At 39.9% G+C, this 15,854-nt stretch overlaps 1 protein-coding gene across 1 annotated transcript; it reads right to left on the bottom strand.

The window, feature by feature from the left end:
* Positions 1-1,790: 1,790 nt before the first annotated feature.
* Positions 1,791-4,394, bottom strand: slitrk5b (SLIT and NTRK-like family, member 5b; the record flags this gene model as incomplete). Its single annotated transcript, XM_083921478.1, has 1 exon — positions 1,791-4,394. One exon carries the CDS (start codon positions 4,392-4,394, stop codon positions 1,791-1,793), a length of 2,604 nt encoding a protein of 867 aa, XP_083777604.1.
* Between the last annotated feature and the right edge of the window lie 11,460 nt (positions 4,395-15,854).

Raw genomic sequence — 15,854 nt, forward strand, 5'->3', positions numbered from 1 at the left:
ATTGCCAGATTGCATGCAACCCCATTCCAAACAGATGAAAACAAACAATGCCAAATAATGAGACAGTGTTTTTCATTGTGATGCAACACACACATCCACTCAGTATTCCCCTAAAACACATGTTATTAAAAATATATGAAGTTTTAGAAAAAAATGAATTATCCAAAATGTGGTACAAAGTACCTTTGAATATCCATCAGTGTTAAATTTCAAATACACAGTTATGGGATGTGATTATATTGTTAGATATTATGTTTATGAGTTGGTGACTAAGAGGATGAGCATATTGTACAGATTGTCTATGTATGCTCTATATTTATGCAAAGTGCAATATTTTTAACCTGTGGAACTTTTATGTACACAGTTATCAAACTTACTTCAATGGCTATATGCACAGTTGTTACCATATTGTGCATTTCAGAAAGTGACATCATCGTTTACCAGTAGTAAATAGTGCATTGTTTTGTAAAATAAAAAAGAAAGAAAAGAAATATTTGTTTGTATAAAAATATGCAGTAATTTAAAATATGTTTGACAGGACCAGAGGCCAACATATTTGACAGATTTCGGCTGAATTTCGAACAGAAGTATGTGGAGATTGCAAATCTATGCAAACGTATTGCAACTGGAAGACAATTATTCAGACATGTAATAAAGAAGAGGGGTTGTGAGGGTACAGTAAAACACAGAAATGTGCTTTGATGTACTCCTCTGAGTGTCAAACTTTGCATATATTATGAGCTTGTGAAGTGCTTTGGTTCTGGTACAATAAATAAAGACACCCATTACAATTCATCAATTTTGTGTTGTTGATATTTGTGACAAATTATAGTCTTTTAAAGCTCTTTCTTTCCAGTTACAATACATCTGATTACAGCTATGATTATAATCTTTTAGTAACAACATTTCTGAGTGCAGTTACAGTACATCCAATTTAAACTCAATACAAGTGCAACCTGTGTCCATATTCCACAAGTGCAGTTGGTTTGGAGGTTGGGAAGGCTCTGAGGGAACACCAGCGGTTAGGACTGTGCGGTATATTTTTAGAATACATTAATTATTCTCTCCCAAATCTGCAAACGAGAGCAGAGATTTACTGGCTTCATAATCTGTGATTTGAGATATTACATTGGAAATTGTTTTATGATCTCATGCATTTAATATTATCATCCCAGAGCTGAGCATCCTGGGGGGAAAACTGCCTCCCTAATGTGTCTGACTCCATTTTTCACTGGAGCATTTACAAACAGATGTGTGAACACCTACACACTGATCAACGATAAATTTACTGACAGAAGAAATTTGATTTCATCTCGTGTAGGTTTTCTCGTTTAAATTTGACACAAGTAGGAGACAACATAAACAAGTGTTTTTTTTTTCAGATAAGAACATCAATCGTTTCATTAACAGTCATGAAATGCAGTTAATTTGAGAGTAAAAGCTCAGCGTCATTTTATTGTCAATGAAACAGCTCCAGGATGTATTTTATGTAGGTGTGAGTCATAAGAGCCCCGAATTTCTGGTTGCTTGTTCATATTTACAAATTTATACCAAACTGTTAAACACCACAGGGGAAAGTGGTAAGTGATACTTAAAAATTAGTAGTGTTCACCTTTATTAGTCCATCCTGTGACACATGATTCCCAGAAATGCATGTTGTAGCTCCAAAAATAAAGAGCTAGAATAGTTCTGCTAGTTTGTCTGCTTTTTTCAAAACATGGTCTGATTCTTGATTAAAATGGATGCATTGCATCAATGTATCCACTTTGACCGTCCAGGGGTCAAGTCTCTTAAAACTGTGTAAATGTTGTTCGTTTTTCAAGAACCTCAAGGTAATCAGGATCAATATGTAGCTTTGCTTTCAGTTCCCAGTACTCACTCCTGTTGGGCTCCACGTACACAGTACTTGGTGATGCGCAATAAAGAATTGTCTGTTGTATTCTATCTGGGTGCCTGTATTGATGCCTCGCATCAAAGTCTGAGGTATACTGACTCGATGAATGCGCCGAATGCCTGCATGGTAACGTATTGCTGTAGCGTGTGTGCCTGTCAGGCTCAAGAACATCTCTGTAGTAACACTGATCATCTTGGTGAGGGCCAGAGGGCTTGTTAAGTGGCTCTGGAGTGGTGGCACTGTATTCCGAGCTTATTACATTACTGGCTGCCTCTTCATCTGAGTTACCCAGAAAAGGACCGCTCAACTCATCAAAGTCTCTAAATCCATCCACTGATTTGCTGTCCGTCGGGGTTTGAGCAGTAGTTCTGCATGTGGATTCTGTGGAAGGTGGGATGTACTCATATACATGTCCAGCAGATGTTCTGACTTTGGGGATGGATCCCTTTTTGTAAAGGCCATATTCCATGTTGAGAGAGCTGATGCAAGCATTCATTGAGTTATTGTGCTCATTTTGATTCTTTTGATGTCTCTTTTTCATTACCACGAACAAACCTGCAGCCACAAACACAGACACAATGAATATGAAGAGAAGGGCAAGAATCATCACAGATAAAGGAATGGTGCTGTATTGTCTGTCAGAGTCCAAGGATGTTTCTATGGTGATAGTGCTGCCAGGAAAAGATTCTTCAGAGGGTGGGATCATGGAGGCAAGTATATCAGAGTTATTAGGGCAGAAATTACTTGTCTTAATGTATCTCATATCCTCCCCAGCTAGCCTCTTAGGCGATCCACAGATGACATTGTTTATAACTGTGCCTGTGCTAAGCTGCTCCAGCCACATCTTCAACTCCAGTATGCTACAAGAGCAATCCCAGGGATTCTCAAACAAATCGACTTGCACCAGTGCTGTAAGCTGATCTAGCACGCCGCTGATAGGCAGATATCGCAGATGGTTGCTGCGAAGATTTAGTCTGGCTAATGTCAGACCATTGAATGTTCCCACTGGTAAAGTTTTCAAGAGGTTATTGTTCAGGAAAAGGAGTTGAAGTTTGGGTACATGCTGAAAGGTGTCAGAAGCGACCTCTTTAATGATGTTGTATTCTAAATATAAGAACTGTAGGGTCTCCAGTCCATAAAACATGTCACCTGTAAGACGGTCAATTAAATTACCATTAAGGTATAGTCTTCTTAGATGTGTCAGATCACCAAAAGCTTGGTCATGTATGCGAGCAACACGATTGTTACCAAGATGAAGCAAATCTAATCCAGTCGCCTCAATAAAATCTGATCGACGCACCACAGGGATATAATTCCCTGTTAGGTACATCTTTTTGGGATTGTATGGTTTGGGATTTAAGTCAGAGATATGCTCAATCTTTCGTTCCTGGCAGTTCACATTCAAGCCAAGGTCTGAAATTTGAAGATTGCAGGTGCAGGCAGTGGGACAGTCTAAAGGCACGGGGGATTTGGTTTGGTATGAAATAATTTGGCCATAATTTTGTGGTCTGTTAGATGGGACGCGAGCAGTGGGCCTTGATTTTAGTTTGCCTGACTGCCGAGGTCCCTTAGTGGGTCTTGATGAGGACCGTGCAATCCCAGATGAGGTGAAGGAGGCTGTGACTAACGCTGGCGTGGTCCTATAGTATGCATCAGTGCTCAAATGTGGCAGGGGTGGCATCTCATATTCAGCAATGGCTCTCCTCGGGCACAACTCCTGTTTTGAAACCTCATCAAGGTCTCTCCCGTGAAGCCGGAAAGGGAACTCACAAACAACATCACCTACTAAAGCTGTGTACGATATGCTTTCGAGCCAGGTTTTAAGAGCAATCAGTTCACACGAACAGTTCCACGGGTTTTCCTCCAGCTGTAACTCCACGACACTGTTCATGTGCTCCAGCAAACCTGAATAGGGAAGAACTTTGAGCTGATTTCCCCTTAAGTCCAAATGAGTCAATGGTACATACTGGAAAATGTTCACAGGCAAAGTAGAGATTAAGTTGTCATTTAGAATGAGGACCTCCAGATGTCGAAGTCTGCTCAAGGCATTAGGCGCCACATGAGTGATATAATTGTAATCAATTTGTAGATATTCCAGACTTTCAAGGCCAAAAAAAATCTCCTCCTTCAAGGCATCGATTTTGTTATTGTTGAGATGCAATCGTTTTAATCCATGAAGTCCATTAAAAGCTCCTGCTTCAACTTCAGATATGTCATTATTTCCCAGATGTAAGATTGTAAGTCCTTTGTACTCAACAAAATCATTGGTAGATATCTTTTTCAAAAGATTCCCTGTAAGCAGCAGATGATACTGGGAGAAGTACACTGGGCTTATGTCTGAGATACTTAAGACTCCTCTGTTTTCACAGCTCACTGTAAGAATCCCCTCTCTCTCCTCACAGGCACACCGTATGTGACATATTTCTCCATAACTGCCAGACATCTCAACAGTGCACACTGACGTTGCACTTAGTAAAAAATATGAAATCCAAAGATGCATTTTCCTGCACAATGATGGTCGAGCTCACAGTCCTTTTTAAGGTATCCTCAATGTCATCTAGAAATAAAAGACATACATGGTGATGTAAAAACAGGCATACTGCAATGAAAGCAACTTCCATACAAGGAGCTGTAGTCTGCATGAGTCAAAGGTTCTGCTGTTACCCAGGGGTAACTTCTATCTGTGGCTGCTGATTTTTAAATTGGCTCAAACAAAGCGGGATAGAAAGCAACTCCTTCAAGCTATGTAAATAACAAAAAGCAAGGTCAAAGCAAGACACGAGCACAAAACAATGGTCTAAATCCGCTGTGAGGGGAAGCCACATTGCATTTGCTTGTTAAGACCTCAGAATGCAATTAATCACTGTTTTGGATTTAAAGCTATGTAAATTGAGGTTAGCTGAGATTCTGCATCACAGTTCACGCCTTGTCAGACACAAGACAGCCAGCATAATTTATGTCTAAGTGCTAGAAATGACATACCTCACGCACATTGATGAAGATGTAGGCTCGTTGGGTATTTTATTTTTAATCCGTTAAAAGGAAGGAGGAAACGGGATCTATTCAGTGCAAGTGTTCGTCGTCTCTAATGCACCGGAGAGGATGAAAGAAACGCTGATCAACCATAACTGCCAAATGCTTCTCTTTTACCACGCTGTGCCGGAGGAGACGCAGCTATGCCTGGTAACAAAGTTGCTTATTCGTACTCTCTCTCTCTCTCTCTCTCTCTCTCTCTCTCTCTCTCTCTCTCTCTCTCTCTCTCTCTCTCTCTCTCTCTCTCTCTCTCTCTCTCTCTCTCTCTCTCTGTCTTTCTCTCTCTCTCCGCCTCTGTGGACGCCCGCGCACGCAAGAACGCACGCTCACTTGGTGGTCGGGAGGATGTCAAGTCATTTCATGCACAAAGAATCAGCTCACTGGAGCATCGAGATACATCCCCCCAAAAGATGTTGACCTACCTACAGAAAAGATGCCCCCCCCCCCCCCAAAAAAAAAACAAAAAACAAAACCAACCTATCAATAATTCACCGGGCTACGGCGCGCTCCTGCGTTCAAACGGTCTGTTAAACCGCTTATCATGTTATTCATCCTGAAAACAAAACCTTCACCAAGTTACATCAGCTTTTCATAATCCGTCCTTACTGTAATGTTAATGTAGCTGGGGAGGGAGAAATATAATTAATTCAAAAGAAACAGCTAAAACATTGGTGACAGTGAGTCTTTATTTACAGAAAATGTATACATCCTCCCAGCATCATGTCCAAGCTGATATTTTTGTATCTCACCTGAGAAAAGCTGTTGATCAAATGCTCTGCACACGCCCATATCACCTTTTCCAGTCAAGGGGTCAGAAGTAAGGCAGCATCTAACTATTATTCATAATCTGCATTAATTGATTAATCGTTTGGTTTGGTAAAATTTCAGAAAATAGTGAAAAATATTCATACCAGTTTCTGAATGTTTAGTCAATCCCTCAACCAATAGTATTTCAGCAAAAAACAGCTTATAATAATCCATCCATCATCAAATGCAAGTCTGTATAGGTGGGTTAACAAGTAACAGCAAACCCTTGAATGAAAAGTCACATGGATCCGCTCATGAAAGGCTGCTGCACTAAAGTGTTTATATGGCCTGTGCAGAACAGCCTTAGTAATCATGTCATCCACTCCCTATAACGCATGACCACGCTATAGGGCTTTGTCATGGTAGGATGCGTATTGATCAACCCCCCTGCTGGTACAGGGCAAATGAGAAGTAATACTCTGTAAATGGTGCAATATTTGCCTGTTGGTTTATGCAAAATAAACATTTAAGTATGAGTCACACAGAGTTTGTTTTCACCTGATTTTAACGAAAACCAAACAGTTCTGGAATGAGTTCTCACAGCAGTATAAATAGAGTTCATTATTCAATTCTCTCTCTTTTTATTCATCAGAGGAAGCATTTGAACTGATGGCACAAGTTGCATAGGGAATGTCGTGCAAGTTCAGTGATAGGCGAACAAAAAGATCTGTCATGCCCATCTCCACCTGATGCTGTGTCACTCATGTGGAAACATGTCAAGTAGTGTGTTGTATGTCCTCATGGAGCTATATCCATCCTTCTCCCCACTTGGCTCTTGTTCACATGGGAGGAGAGCAGGCACATCAGGGACACTGCCTGTGGCTCATAGAGAGAAGGCTGCATGCAATTCATTTGTGCTTCTGTTTCCTCTGCCTACAGAGGTTTGTGCTTCTATTGGGCTACACCCTCAGCATAAGCTACACCCCATCATTACAACGCTATTTTTGCATAAATTAGCATTCATTTGTTGCAATATGATAAGCAAATTGTACAGCTGGCACAAAATAGCTGTCATCCCAAACATCTGAATGATAGACATCTTTTTTTCGTTTTTTAATATTAATGGAATATTCTTGGTTGTGTGATTGGTATGTTCACATATGCTAGTATCTTTCTGCAGTATGATAATTCATGTTGTTCACCCATGGTCACACTGTGCAGGGGGAACGTGAGGCGCACACAGGCGATGCATGATACAAGCTTAATTTACTATCTCTCAAAGTCTTCCAAGACACTGAGCATAATCTTCACCAACTGGGAGCAGAAGACAGCCACTCTTCACACACACGCACACACACACACACACACACACACACACACACACACACACACACACACACACACACACACACACACACACACACACACACACACAGACACACACAGACAAAAGGAATCAGCATAACAAATGAGTGGGAAAAAATGATGATGACTAACAATTATGAGCTCCAAGGTCAGAAATACACAAATGGAGTTGGAACTGTTCCGCAGAGGATGATGGGTAGCGCCTCTGATATATGTTTGTTACAGATGGCGCGTCACATTTTGTCATCTGTGTCCGGCTGGAGCATACAAAAACACTCCGCATCCCAGTAAACTTTCCTGCTATTGTCTGGCAGGACCATTACTGTCAGAGCTCTCGCAAGCTTTTGTTGTATCAGAAGTGATGTTACAAAGCAAACAAGTAGACAACACATTGTCTCTTAAGATTATTGTGTCAACACATTATGCACAGACTTACTGCAATAGTATTATCTAAGCTTTAGTCTCTCTTGACAAAACTTTTTGGCTTTCTGCCCTATGCATATTTGAGCAGGTGGTCTAACTTTATATTGACAAAATATGAAAAAATAAACCTTTTTAATCACCATTTCCTGTACTTGCAATTAAAATCCTATTTGCAGGCCTGCATAGAAGTCCCTAATGAATGAACCCGTAGGCAGTGAGGAGATGGTCGGACAAGGCTTTGAGAGGCAGCTTCAAAACAAGTGACTTGGAAGAGTGGCTAATCTTTGAAAACACTGTCATTGGGGAAGTGCAGTGTTTTTTGAAATCCCCCCACCCCTGAACTGAAGCCTCTACTGAAAGACAGAAAAAGTATTTTATGTCAGGGACAAAGACTGTAGTAGAAGAATGTGAGTGAGTTTGTAGGAGCATGAGAAACATCCTTAGTTACAAGAAATCCAACAGCAGGCAGTCCAAGAACATGCCCACAAGAGTATCTCTGGTCTCCCCGGAGGAGATGTGGGAGAAAAAAGATGATGGCCACATTATCAGCCATCATGGACGACACCTCACCCCCCACATGGATCCCTAAGTGCCCAGGACAGCTATTTCTCTGGCAGGCAGCTCCATAAATAAAGATTCACTTGGCACAACATGGTTTTCATCTCTGCCACAAGGCTCTTCAACCTACACTATTCTCAGCGGTCCATAAAAAATCAACCATACTTAATGGTGATTTTTGAGCTATATATATATATGAGTACCCACTATTATTATCATCTGGCATCTGCTCAGACGTATGCTGCTTTCATTTTCTGGACAACTTGTTCTCATTAAAATTCTACTCATTACATATTGCTCATGATGTAGTCTGCTATATGAACACTTTCCCCACTTTAGTGCAAAGACCTTTAGCATTGAACAATGTGTGACACTATGGTTTTATACCATTCATCTAATATGTCACTAAATTCATTGAAATCCTTTGAATTAAATTTTTGTTAATAACCTTGTTTTCTATAACCAACATGGTTGTTGTTTTCCTCTGGGTTGTTTGAAAGGATATTGGGGCTTTTTTTCTTTAAAGGCACTGTACTCGATGTTTATAACATTGATAAAGCAGACAGCAACTACTTCCTATGTAATAACGTCCTGAGCAGTCACTCAGTCACTCTTGTTGTTGTAATCCATAATGTGTGTGTGTGCGTGTCTGAGTGTGTGTGTGTTTGTGTGTGTGTGTGTGTGCGTGTGTGTGTGCGTGTGTGTGTGTGTGTGTGTGTGTGTGTGTGTGTGTGTGTGTGTGTGTGTTTGTGTGTGTGTGTGTGTGTGTGTGTGTGTGAGAAGGGGGGGGGGGGGGGGTAATGATCCTGTTGTCCCATATTATTTTGCCAAAATCTTTTGTCAGGGTCTTTCTTTGTCCTTTTAGAGAGCTGAATCATAAAGTGTTGCAGCTGAGAGAATATAAAGCCCATTGAGACACTGATGCAGTATTAACAAATACAAAGTAACAATGGTCAACTTGATTCAATGAATTTTTTTATCTTACTATTGTAGCACAATTTTGTAATATTTCAACGCACGATTTTGTACATGTATATTGTTTTTACGACCTATAATATTTCTCAGCTTTTTTACTAGACTACCCTGCTGCTGTGACACTTTAAAGTTCTCTTGTGGGACCTACAAAGATTATTTTCTTATCACATAGTAGCTATAATTTTAATGACTCAAGATCATAACATTTTTATATCAAGGACCCATAAATAAATACTCATCTGACTGTGGATTTACGCCTTAGAAGAAGTTTTGTGTGACACTTACTGTGTAAGATGCAAGTCTTTCATTCTTTCCAGTTAATATGTAGCCCACCTACATTTTGTCTGAGACCTCTTGGAAATGTTTCAAGGACCGCCGGTGGTCCATGAGCGCTCGTGTGGACACCGATGCTGAAAACAAGAAACTGAATCAGAGCCTTTGCTTTTATGCCAGCTACTATGGCGCCACCTATTGGTCACGTTTAAGAAATACAAATGTGGGCAAAGACAATAGTGAGGATTGTGGTTAATGATGATCACAATCAGATGTATCCTTACTGTGTGTATGAGCAGCTTAAAACTGGACAATTCTTCTCTGAGTATAAAACATCTTGACTTTATTTTTCTTTAAATCACTAAATTCCTATTTGATCCATACAGAATATAGCGCTTGCAATACAAAGTCAGCCTACACTGGTGCTGTAACAATGCGAATCATGACAAGAAAGCAACAAATTGTTCGTCACACGTCAGGTCTGATAAAATCGCACTTGCAAGTTTTAAAAATCGACAAAAGAAAAACATTTAAAAAAAAAAAAAAGAACAACCTGCCTAAAGCTTGCTACCACGTAGAGGCGGGGGTCCATAGAAAACAAATGGACTGCCAGGTGAAGAGGTGAGAAGACAGGCCTATAGAGCATATGAACCAATTATTGCCATGGTTAAAAAAGAAAAGATATCTGGTATCCTTGAATATGACTGCTTAACAGCTGAAGACGTAATTGCAGTGAACTTGCTTGCAATTATTTCCATTTGCTTCAGTTTGATATCTCACATGAATACAAGAAAAAGTGCTTCACTCCAGCAGCTGTGCGTTTATGATTGAGTTTAGTTAAACAGAAGGTTTCTTAACATAAACACCTATATCAAATGACTGGTCCATCGTTTCATTTGTGTGTCTCATTCTGTTTACCTTTTCTTACACTTTTATATTATACTGTTAGTCAATTAACTTTTAGTTAACCTGAACTATATCGAGCAATATAGAAAATTACATGCAATTCTACCTCAAACCTCAGGGTGTCACTGCTGACTTAGGAAATAATTTTGTTTAGTTTACCTTCCTTTGTTCGTCTTTTATCTTAGTAGAGGATATGGAGACATTTAATGATTCTCAGCTGGACTAAACATAGCACTTGGATTGAATATGTAAAACAATAACTTGCAAATTCACTAAGCTGAGCAGCAATTCATGATGCTTTGATTTGCTGCTCAGGGTGACAGATTTTGTTTGAAGTTAATGGCCTGAATGTTCATCAGTAGCACACTGTAATTTTTTTTATGCATTTTCCCTTTAAATCTGTCATGTGGCAGTGCAGCAGCTCAGGGGACATATTCTCTCTTAATTTGATAATAAATACTCTGCATTTCATTTAATTCTGTCACACATATTTTGCAGTAAAATAGCAAAAAGTTAATTTGGGTGCACAGGGAAACAAACACGACACGCATTAATTATAAGCGTTTAAGCATTTTAGAAACACTATGACAGGAAGCATAAAATAATGTCGCCTCACTTGGCCGTAAAATAATTTGAAAAGGCTACATGTTGTGGTTGTGGAAAATCAAAGGGCTGTCTGAAAGCACAGCTATTTACTGTCTCCACAGCTCCTGCTTAGGGCTGATGGGAGCAAGATAAAGTCTTGACATGTTCACTAAGGTCAATTGCTGTGTGTGGTGTCTGTATGTACCCAGATACCAGGAGGGCTCCCCACCCTCTTAATTAAATACAACATCCACCTTATCTCTCAGTTTCCTCATGCTGACAAGGCTCTCCTGAAAACATAAAGACATAAAGACATCTTTCCTCTGGCTGACAGATCAAATGCTAATGAAGAAACAAACAAGCAAAAATCACCATGTAAGTATAGAATGAACAACTGTGTCGAAGAAGCTCTCTGAGGATTGCAAAAACTCTGTGCTAATCTGATGCAGAAAGATCTCTGCGGGCTTTATCTTTGACTCCGATGACTCAAGAGCGGAGGTAATTACCTTGGTCAGAGAGGTCGTTGTGGAACATAATGGAAAAGTAACTGTGTGGGGAGTTGAACTTAGTTACATTTAACAGAGAATGAGGGCACTGAATGAAATTGCTAGAGAAGAAAGAACGTGTCAGTTGTGTGAAAGAGACACAGCTGTGTTGTGTTCACGTTCAATTACTGTGACCTACATGTGTGACAATCAAAATTTGACAGTTTTGTCATTTTGTCTGTGGAGTAATTGTTTTAAAATTAAATTCCGAGCTACTTTGATTGTCGAGTGTTGATACTTTGCCTACTTTCCCCCCACAGAAAACAGGTTGTTACAGAATTCCCTACAGAGAAGAGACAAACAGTGGATTGTAGAAGTGTGGCAGCAGGGTACTTGAGCTTTATTTAGCTATGTGCCTTTAATTCACAGGGGGATTGGGTGCAATGCTGATTGTTCACAACCACAGCATTACAAAAAATGGAGGCCTCTATGATGTTGCCACGGTAACACACATTGTGCCTTTGACAGCCTCTGCTCACATCTTTTGGGGTAATCATTTGTAGCCATGATAGTATCCAACTCACACTGCACTGATTCTCTGTGCCGAATAAGTGATGGGGTTGCTTATGTTTTACTCCTTTAGCGTGCATTCTATAATGAGAAACATATTGTGTCATTCACTTGTGTGCACATACTAATTAGCACACAGTGTGTACATTTGCATGCATGTTTTGTCATGTTGTCTGAGAGTGCGTCGCTGACTGTTTGCATGCATGTATCAACATGTTGCTGCCGTTGCCTGGTGTTATGTTCCTGTTCCGCACCAGCGATGATCATTCAGCTGACCATCACCTCTCTCCCTGCTCTCATGTGGATTTAGTTATAAAGCAGGGAAGAGCACTGGCTGAGATGACACAAACAGCATGAGTATTTCTATCACGTTTATCAGACCATCCACCATCCAAACAGTTATGGAGTTGCTTTCATTTTCAGCTCATTTTCTTTGTATAGCCTTAGGCAGTAACCTAGAGTAATACCTACTGGCAGGCAGGATTCAGACAGTACATCACTGACGTATTTATGTCTTTACTCAATTAAGGTGAGAGTGCATGTTGGTGAAATGTTATTCCACCTAATAGCTGAGGTTTCTTGGTGCCATTCATAATCAATATTTCATCTGGATATGCATAGAAACAGGAGCATAAGGTGGTGTATTAATTTAAACTGAATTCTCTGTATAAGAAGGCAGTCTGCACTGCATACTTAATTGCAAATTCAAAGGATGAGGGGATAATAACCCGTGTGTACTTGCACATGCGTGAGTGTGTCAGAAGCAGCAATACATCTCAAGGTCTTCCTAAAATAGAGACAAATTTTCATTTTAACACATTATCCCCCATTAAATCATTTGGAAATTAGTACAGAGCATGCCATCTCTTGAAAGCTCAATCTGTTCATCTCAGTGCTGAGCTCTATGGACTTTATTTATGCTTACCTTGAGGCATCTGTGAGTGTTTGGCTCTTTTAAACCTCCTTCAGTAAGCAATGGTGAAGTCATGAGGATTCATGAGGCACACATCGATATGAGTTTAGAGATAATCTTTGGAAGTAGAATTTTGCCCTGAGTATACCTTTGCTCAAAGAAAGGTTTTTGTTTTGTTTAAGCGCCTGAAAATGACACACTCCATGCTTTTTCTTCCTTGTAACAGTGTTCTATTGGGGTTTATTTTGACCTGTTGGAATTTCAAAGAGAGAGTATTCCAGCTGTGGGCTACCTCTAGGACCTCAAATACTTAAAAGGATGTTGTATTTGCATGTTTGGGGATTGTTTTGGGGCCTTGGATTTCATGAAGACTTCAAAGAATAATGGGATAATTACTGCACTTACCACCAGAGGGAACGGGAGAGAGTGAGACACACAATGAGACAGAAAGACAGAGAGAGAGAGAGAGAGAGTGGGAGAGAGAGAGAGTGAGAAGGCGGGAGAAAGGGAGTAATGAGTGTTTAAAATAGACAATAAATTTAATAGCGAGCAAAATGAATGGAAATCTGCTTTTATAGGAACATCAAATCTGTGATTAACATTATCAATTTTGATGCTGTGATCCTGTCTCTTTTGGGGTTCATTTAATGATAATTTCATTTTGTTCGAGTTTGAAATTGCTGTAAAACATTTTTTTTCCAGCATAGAGTGTTTAGCCCAGGTAACACAAAAACAGCTGGTGCAAGCATGGCTGATAGCAGCATGCTCACACTGATTAAATTGCAATCGATTTCTGCAAAATGTCAGGAAACGCCAGGGTCTAGTGCTATTTAATGTCCGTCAGATGAGGGCTGAAGGTAAGGGTCTGTGTTATCACTCATATGTCACAGAATGTGGAGAATGACAGGATGGTGCCAGGAGTTTAATTGACGCTAACACTTGCGGTGTGGAGCGCAGGGTGAGTCTCCAAGGCAAGGCCCAGTCAATGCAAGTCAAGAGAATCACTCAACAGGCTTTGAAGGAAAGCAGTTATATTTACTTAGTGAGGTGGATTTTGGGGGGATTTTTATAAAGCCTTACAACAGGGTGGAGAGCAATGGAGGCATGAAGTTCAAAAGAAATAAAAACAGAAAACAATAACTTGAGTACACAGACATCAGGATCAGTCACTCTTGAGCTCTCCTCCTGAGCAAAAGAAATCCTAAGCTGATAAAAACGGTCTTTATTGACTAATAAAACAGAGCCTATGATCAATATGCCTGTAAATTGCTTTTGTTGGATAAGGTCCCACTAGAAGAGTATAAATATAATGATGTAAAATATCCTCTCTAGAGCTGTTGGTTATCTTGGACCTATTTATAAATGTGGCTATTATTGCAGCAGTAGAGACTCAAGTTACTATAAAATGTACAAAAAAAAATGCAAACAAAAATAAAGAGCAAAAATGACAAAGCAACTGACTTAAAACATCTTGGCTAACAAAAGCCATAAATAATGATTAGCCCAATAATTGACCAGGAGGAGGCAGCGAGCCCTGGTCAACCTGCTCAGTTAAAGGTATCAAAGACAAGAGAATGTTATTCTTTTGGATTACCTAAATGGCTTTGCAGGGAAAAAGCCATTAATCAAAGGCACCCTCTGGTCAGGAAATGGCTCCATAGAAAATATCTACAACGTTCTCATTTCAGCACGGAGATTTCTGGCGAAGCTATAAAGCACAGTGTCATGAATGACTGGCCTCACTCCAAACCTATTAATGATGTGACGATTGAACTCTCATTCACAGAATAACCCAAGACACTCAAAATGTCATATCGCGTTTGGCAGCAAAGGTTGTTTGACAGACCAAGGTCACATACATGTCGATGTCTTGATGGCGCTTGTTAAATTTTTGAGTAACAATGGCATGTGGGCTCATAATTTTTGTAAAATGCTAGGCAACAGTTGCACACACACACACACACACGCACACGCACACATACACACACACACACACACACACACACACACACACACACACACACACACACACCGCGCGCGCGCACACACACACACACATGCACACACACACGCACACACACACACACATACACACACACACATTCCTAACAGACATGGACCTTTAATCATTTTGACCATAGATAATCATTTCTAGTGCACATCAAGTTGTCCAGGAAACAAAACCTGACTCATACTGTATGTTGGCCCATTAACTACTGTCAAACTGAATAAATGTGACATCTATAAAAGCTGTACTGCAACACCCAATTCAAAACATTACACATCTCCTCCGGAGCATCAACATGGAGACAATGAATCTATTTCCCTTGAGAATTTGATGTCATGAATTTCATGGTCATATGAATTTTGTGATGATAAGTTACTCTCTCTGCCTCTGCCACTAATGCTGTTTCATTCATGTAAAACACTTTCCTCTGGATGTTGTCGTCCTTTCAATCTACTGGCAGGGATCTAAAAATTCCCACACAAAGCATGACAGATACATAAGAGGGAATTCACTTGGAAGTTGTCTCAAACAATATATCTATTTTCCCTTTGTTTCCTTGTTTTTCTTCCTCTCCACAAGCGGTAGGAAATGCAAACATGTGTCAAGTGTGGACTAATTCATCACAACAATACGCAAGATTATCTGATGGAAAGGATGCATTTCATAGATGTATATTGTAAGCCGTTACTGCTTGTATGTGTACAGATAATCATGAAGTTAAGATTCTTTAGAGCGTTAGCTGCGGGAGTACTGAGCGAGGTGGAGTGGGTGGATGAGAGGGTAAGTCGGATGTGGGGGGAGTTGTTTTGTGTAGTATTTTGCCTTTTTGTTGTGTCTGGACCATTCTGTGTGAATGGAATGAAAAGCTAATGCAAAGCTGTTCACAAATACATTACTCAAACACTTAACACTATCATTTTTTAACAAGTTTTGAATATAGTTTCAGAGCTGCATTATTCTGTATAATTTTGTGCTATATTTGTCAGAAGATACAATAATATTTTATTACTTTTCTTCAACTGAAATGGCCAATTACCCTCTGCACTGTGGTGCTGCTTCCAATTAGAGGAGTGTGGGGACAAACGCAGATTTCGGGGATCAGTGTATTAATAATGATGA

Source organism: Echiichthys vipera (genome assembly GCF_963691815.1).
Source record: "Echiichthys vipera genome assembly, chromosome: 10".
In the NCBI taxonomy this organism is placed as follows: domain Eukaryota; kingdom Metazoa; phylum Chordata; class Actinopteri; order Perciformes; family Trachinidae; genus Echiichthys; species Echiichthys vipera.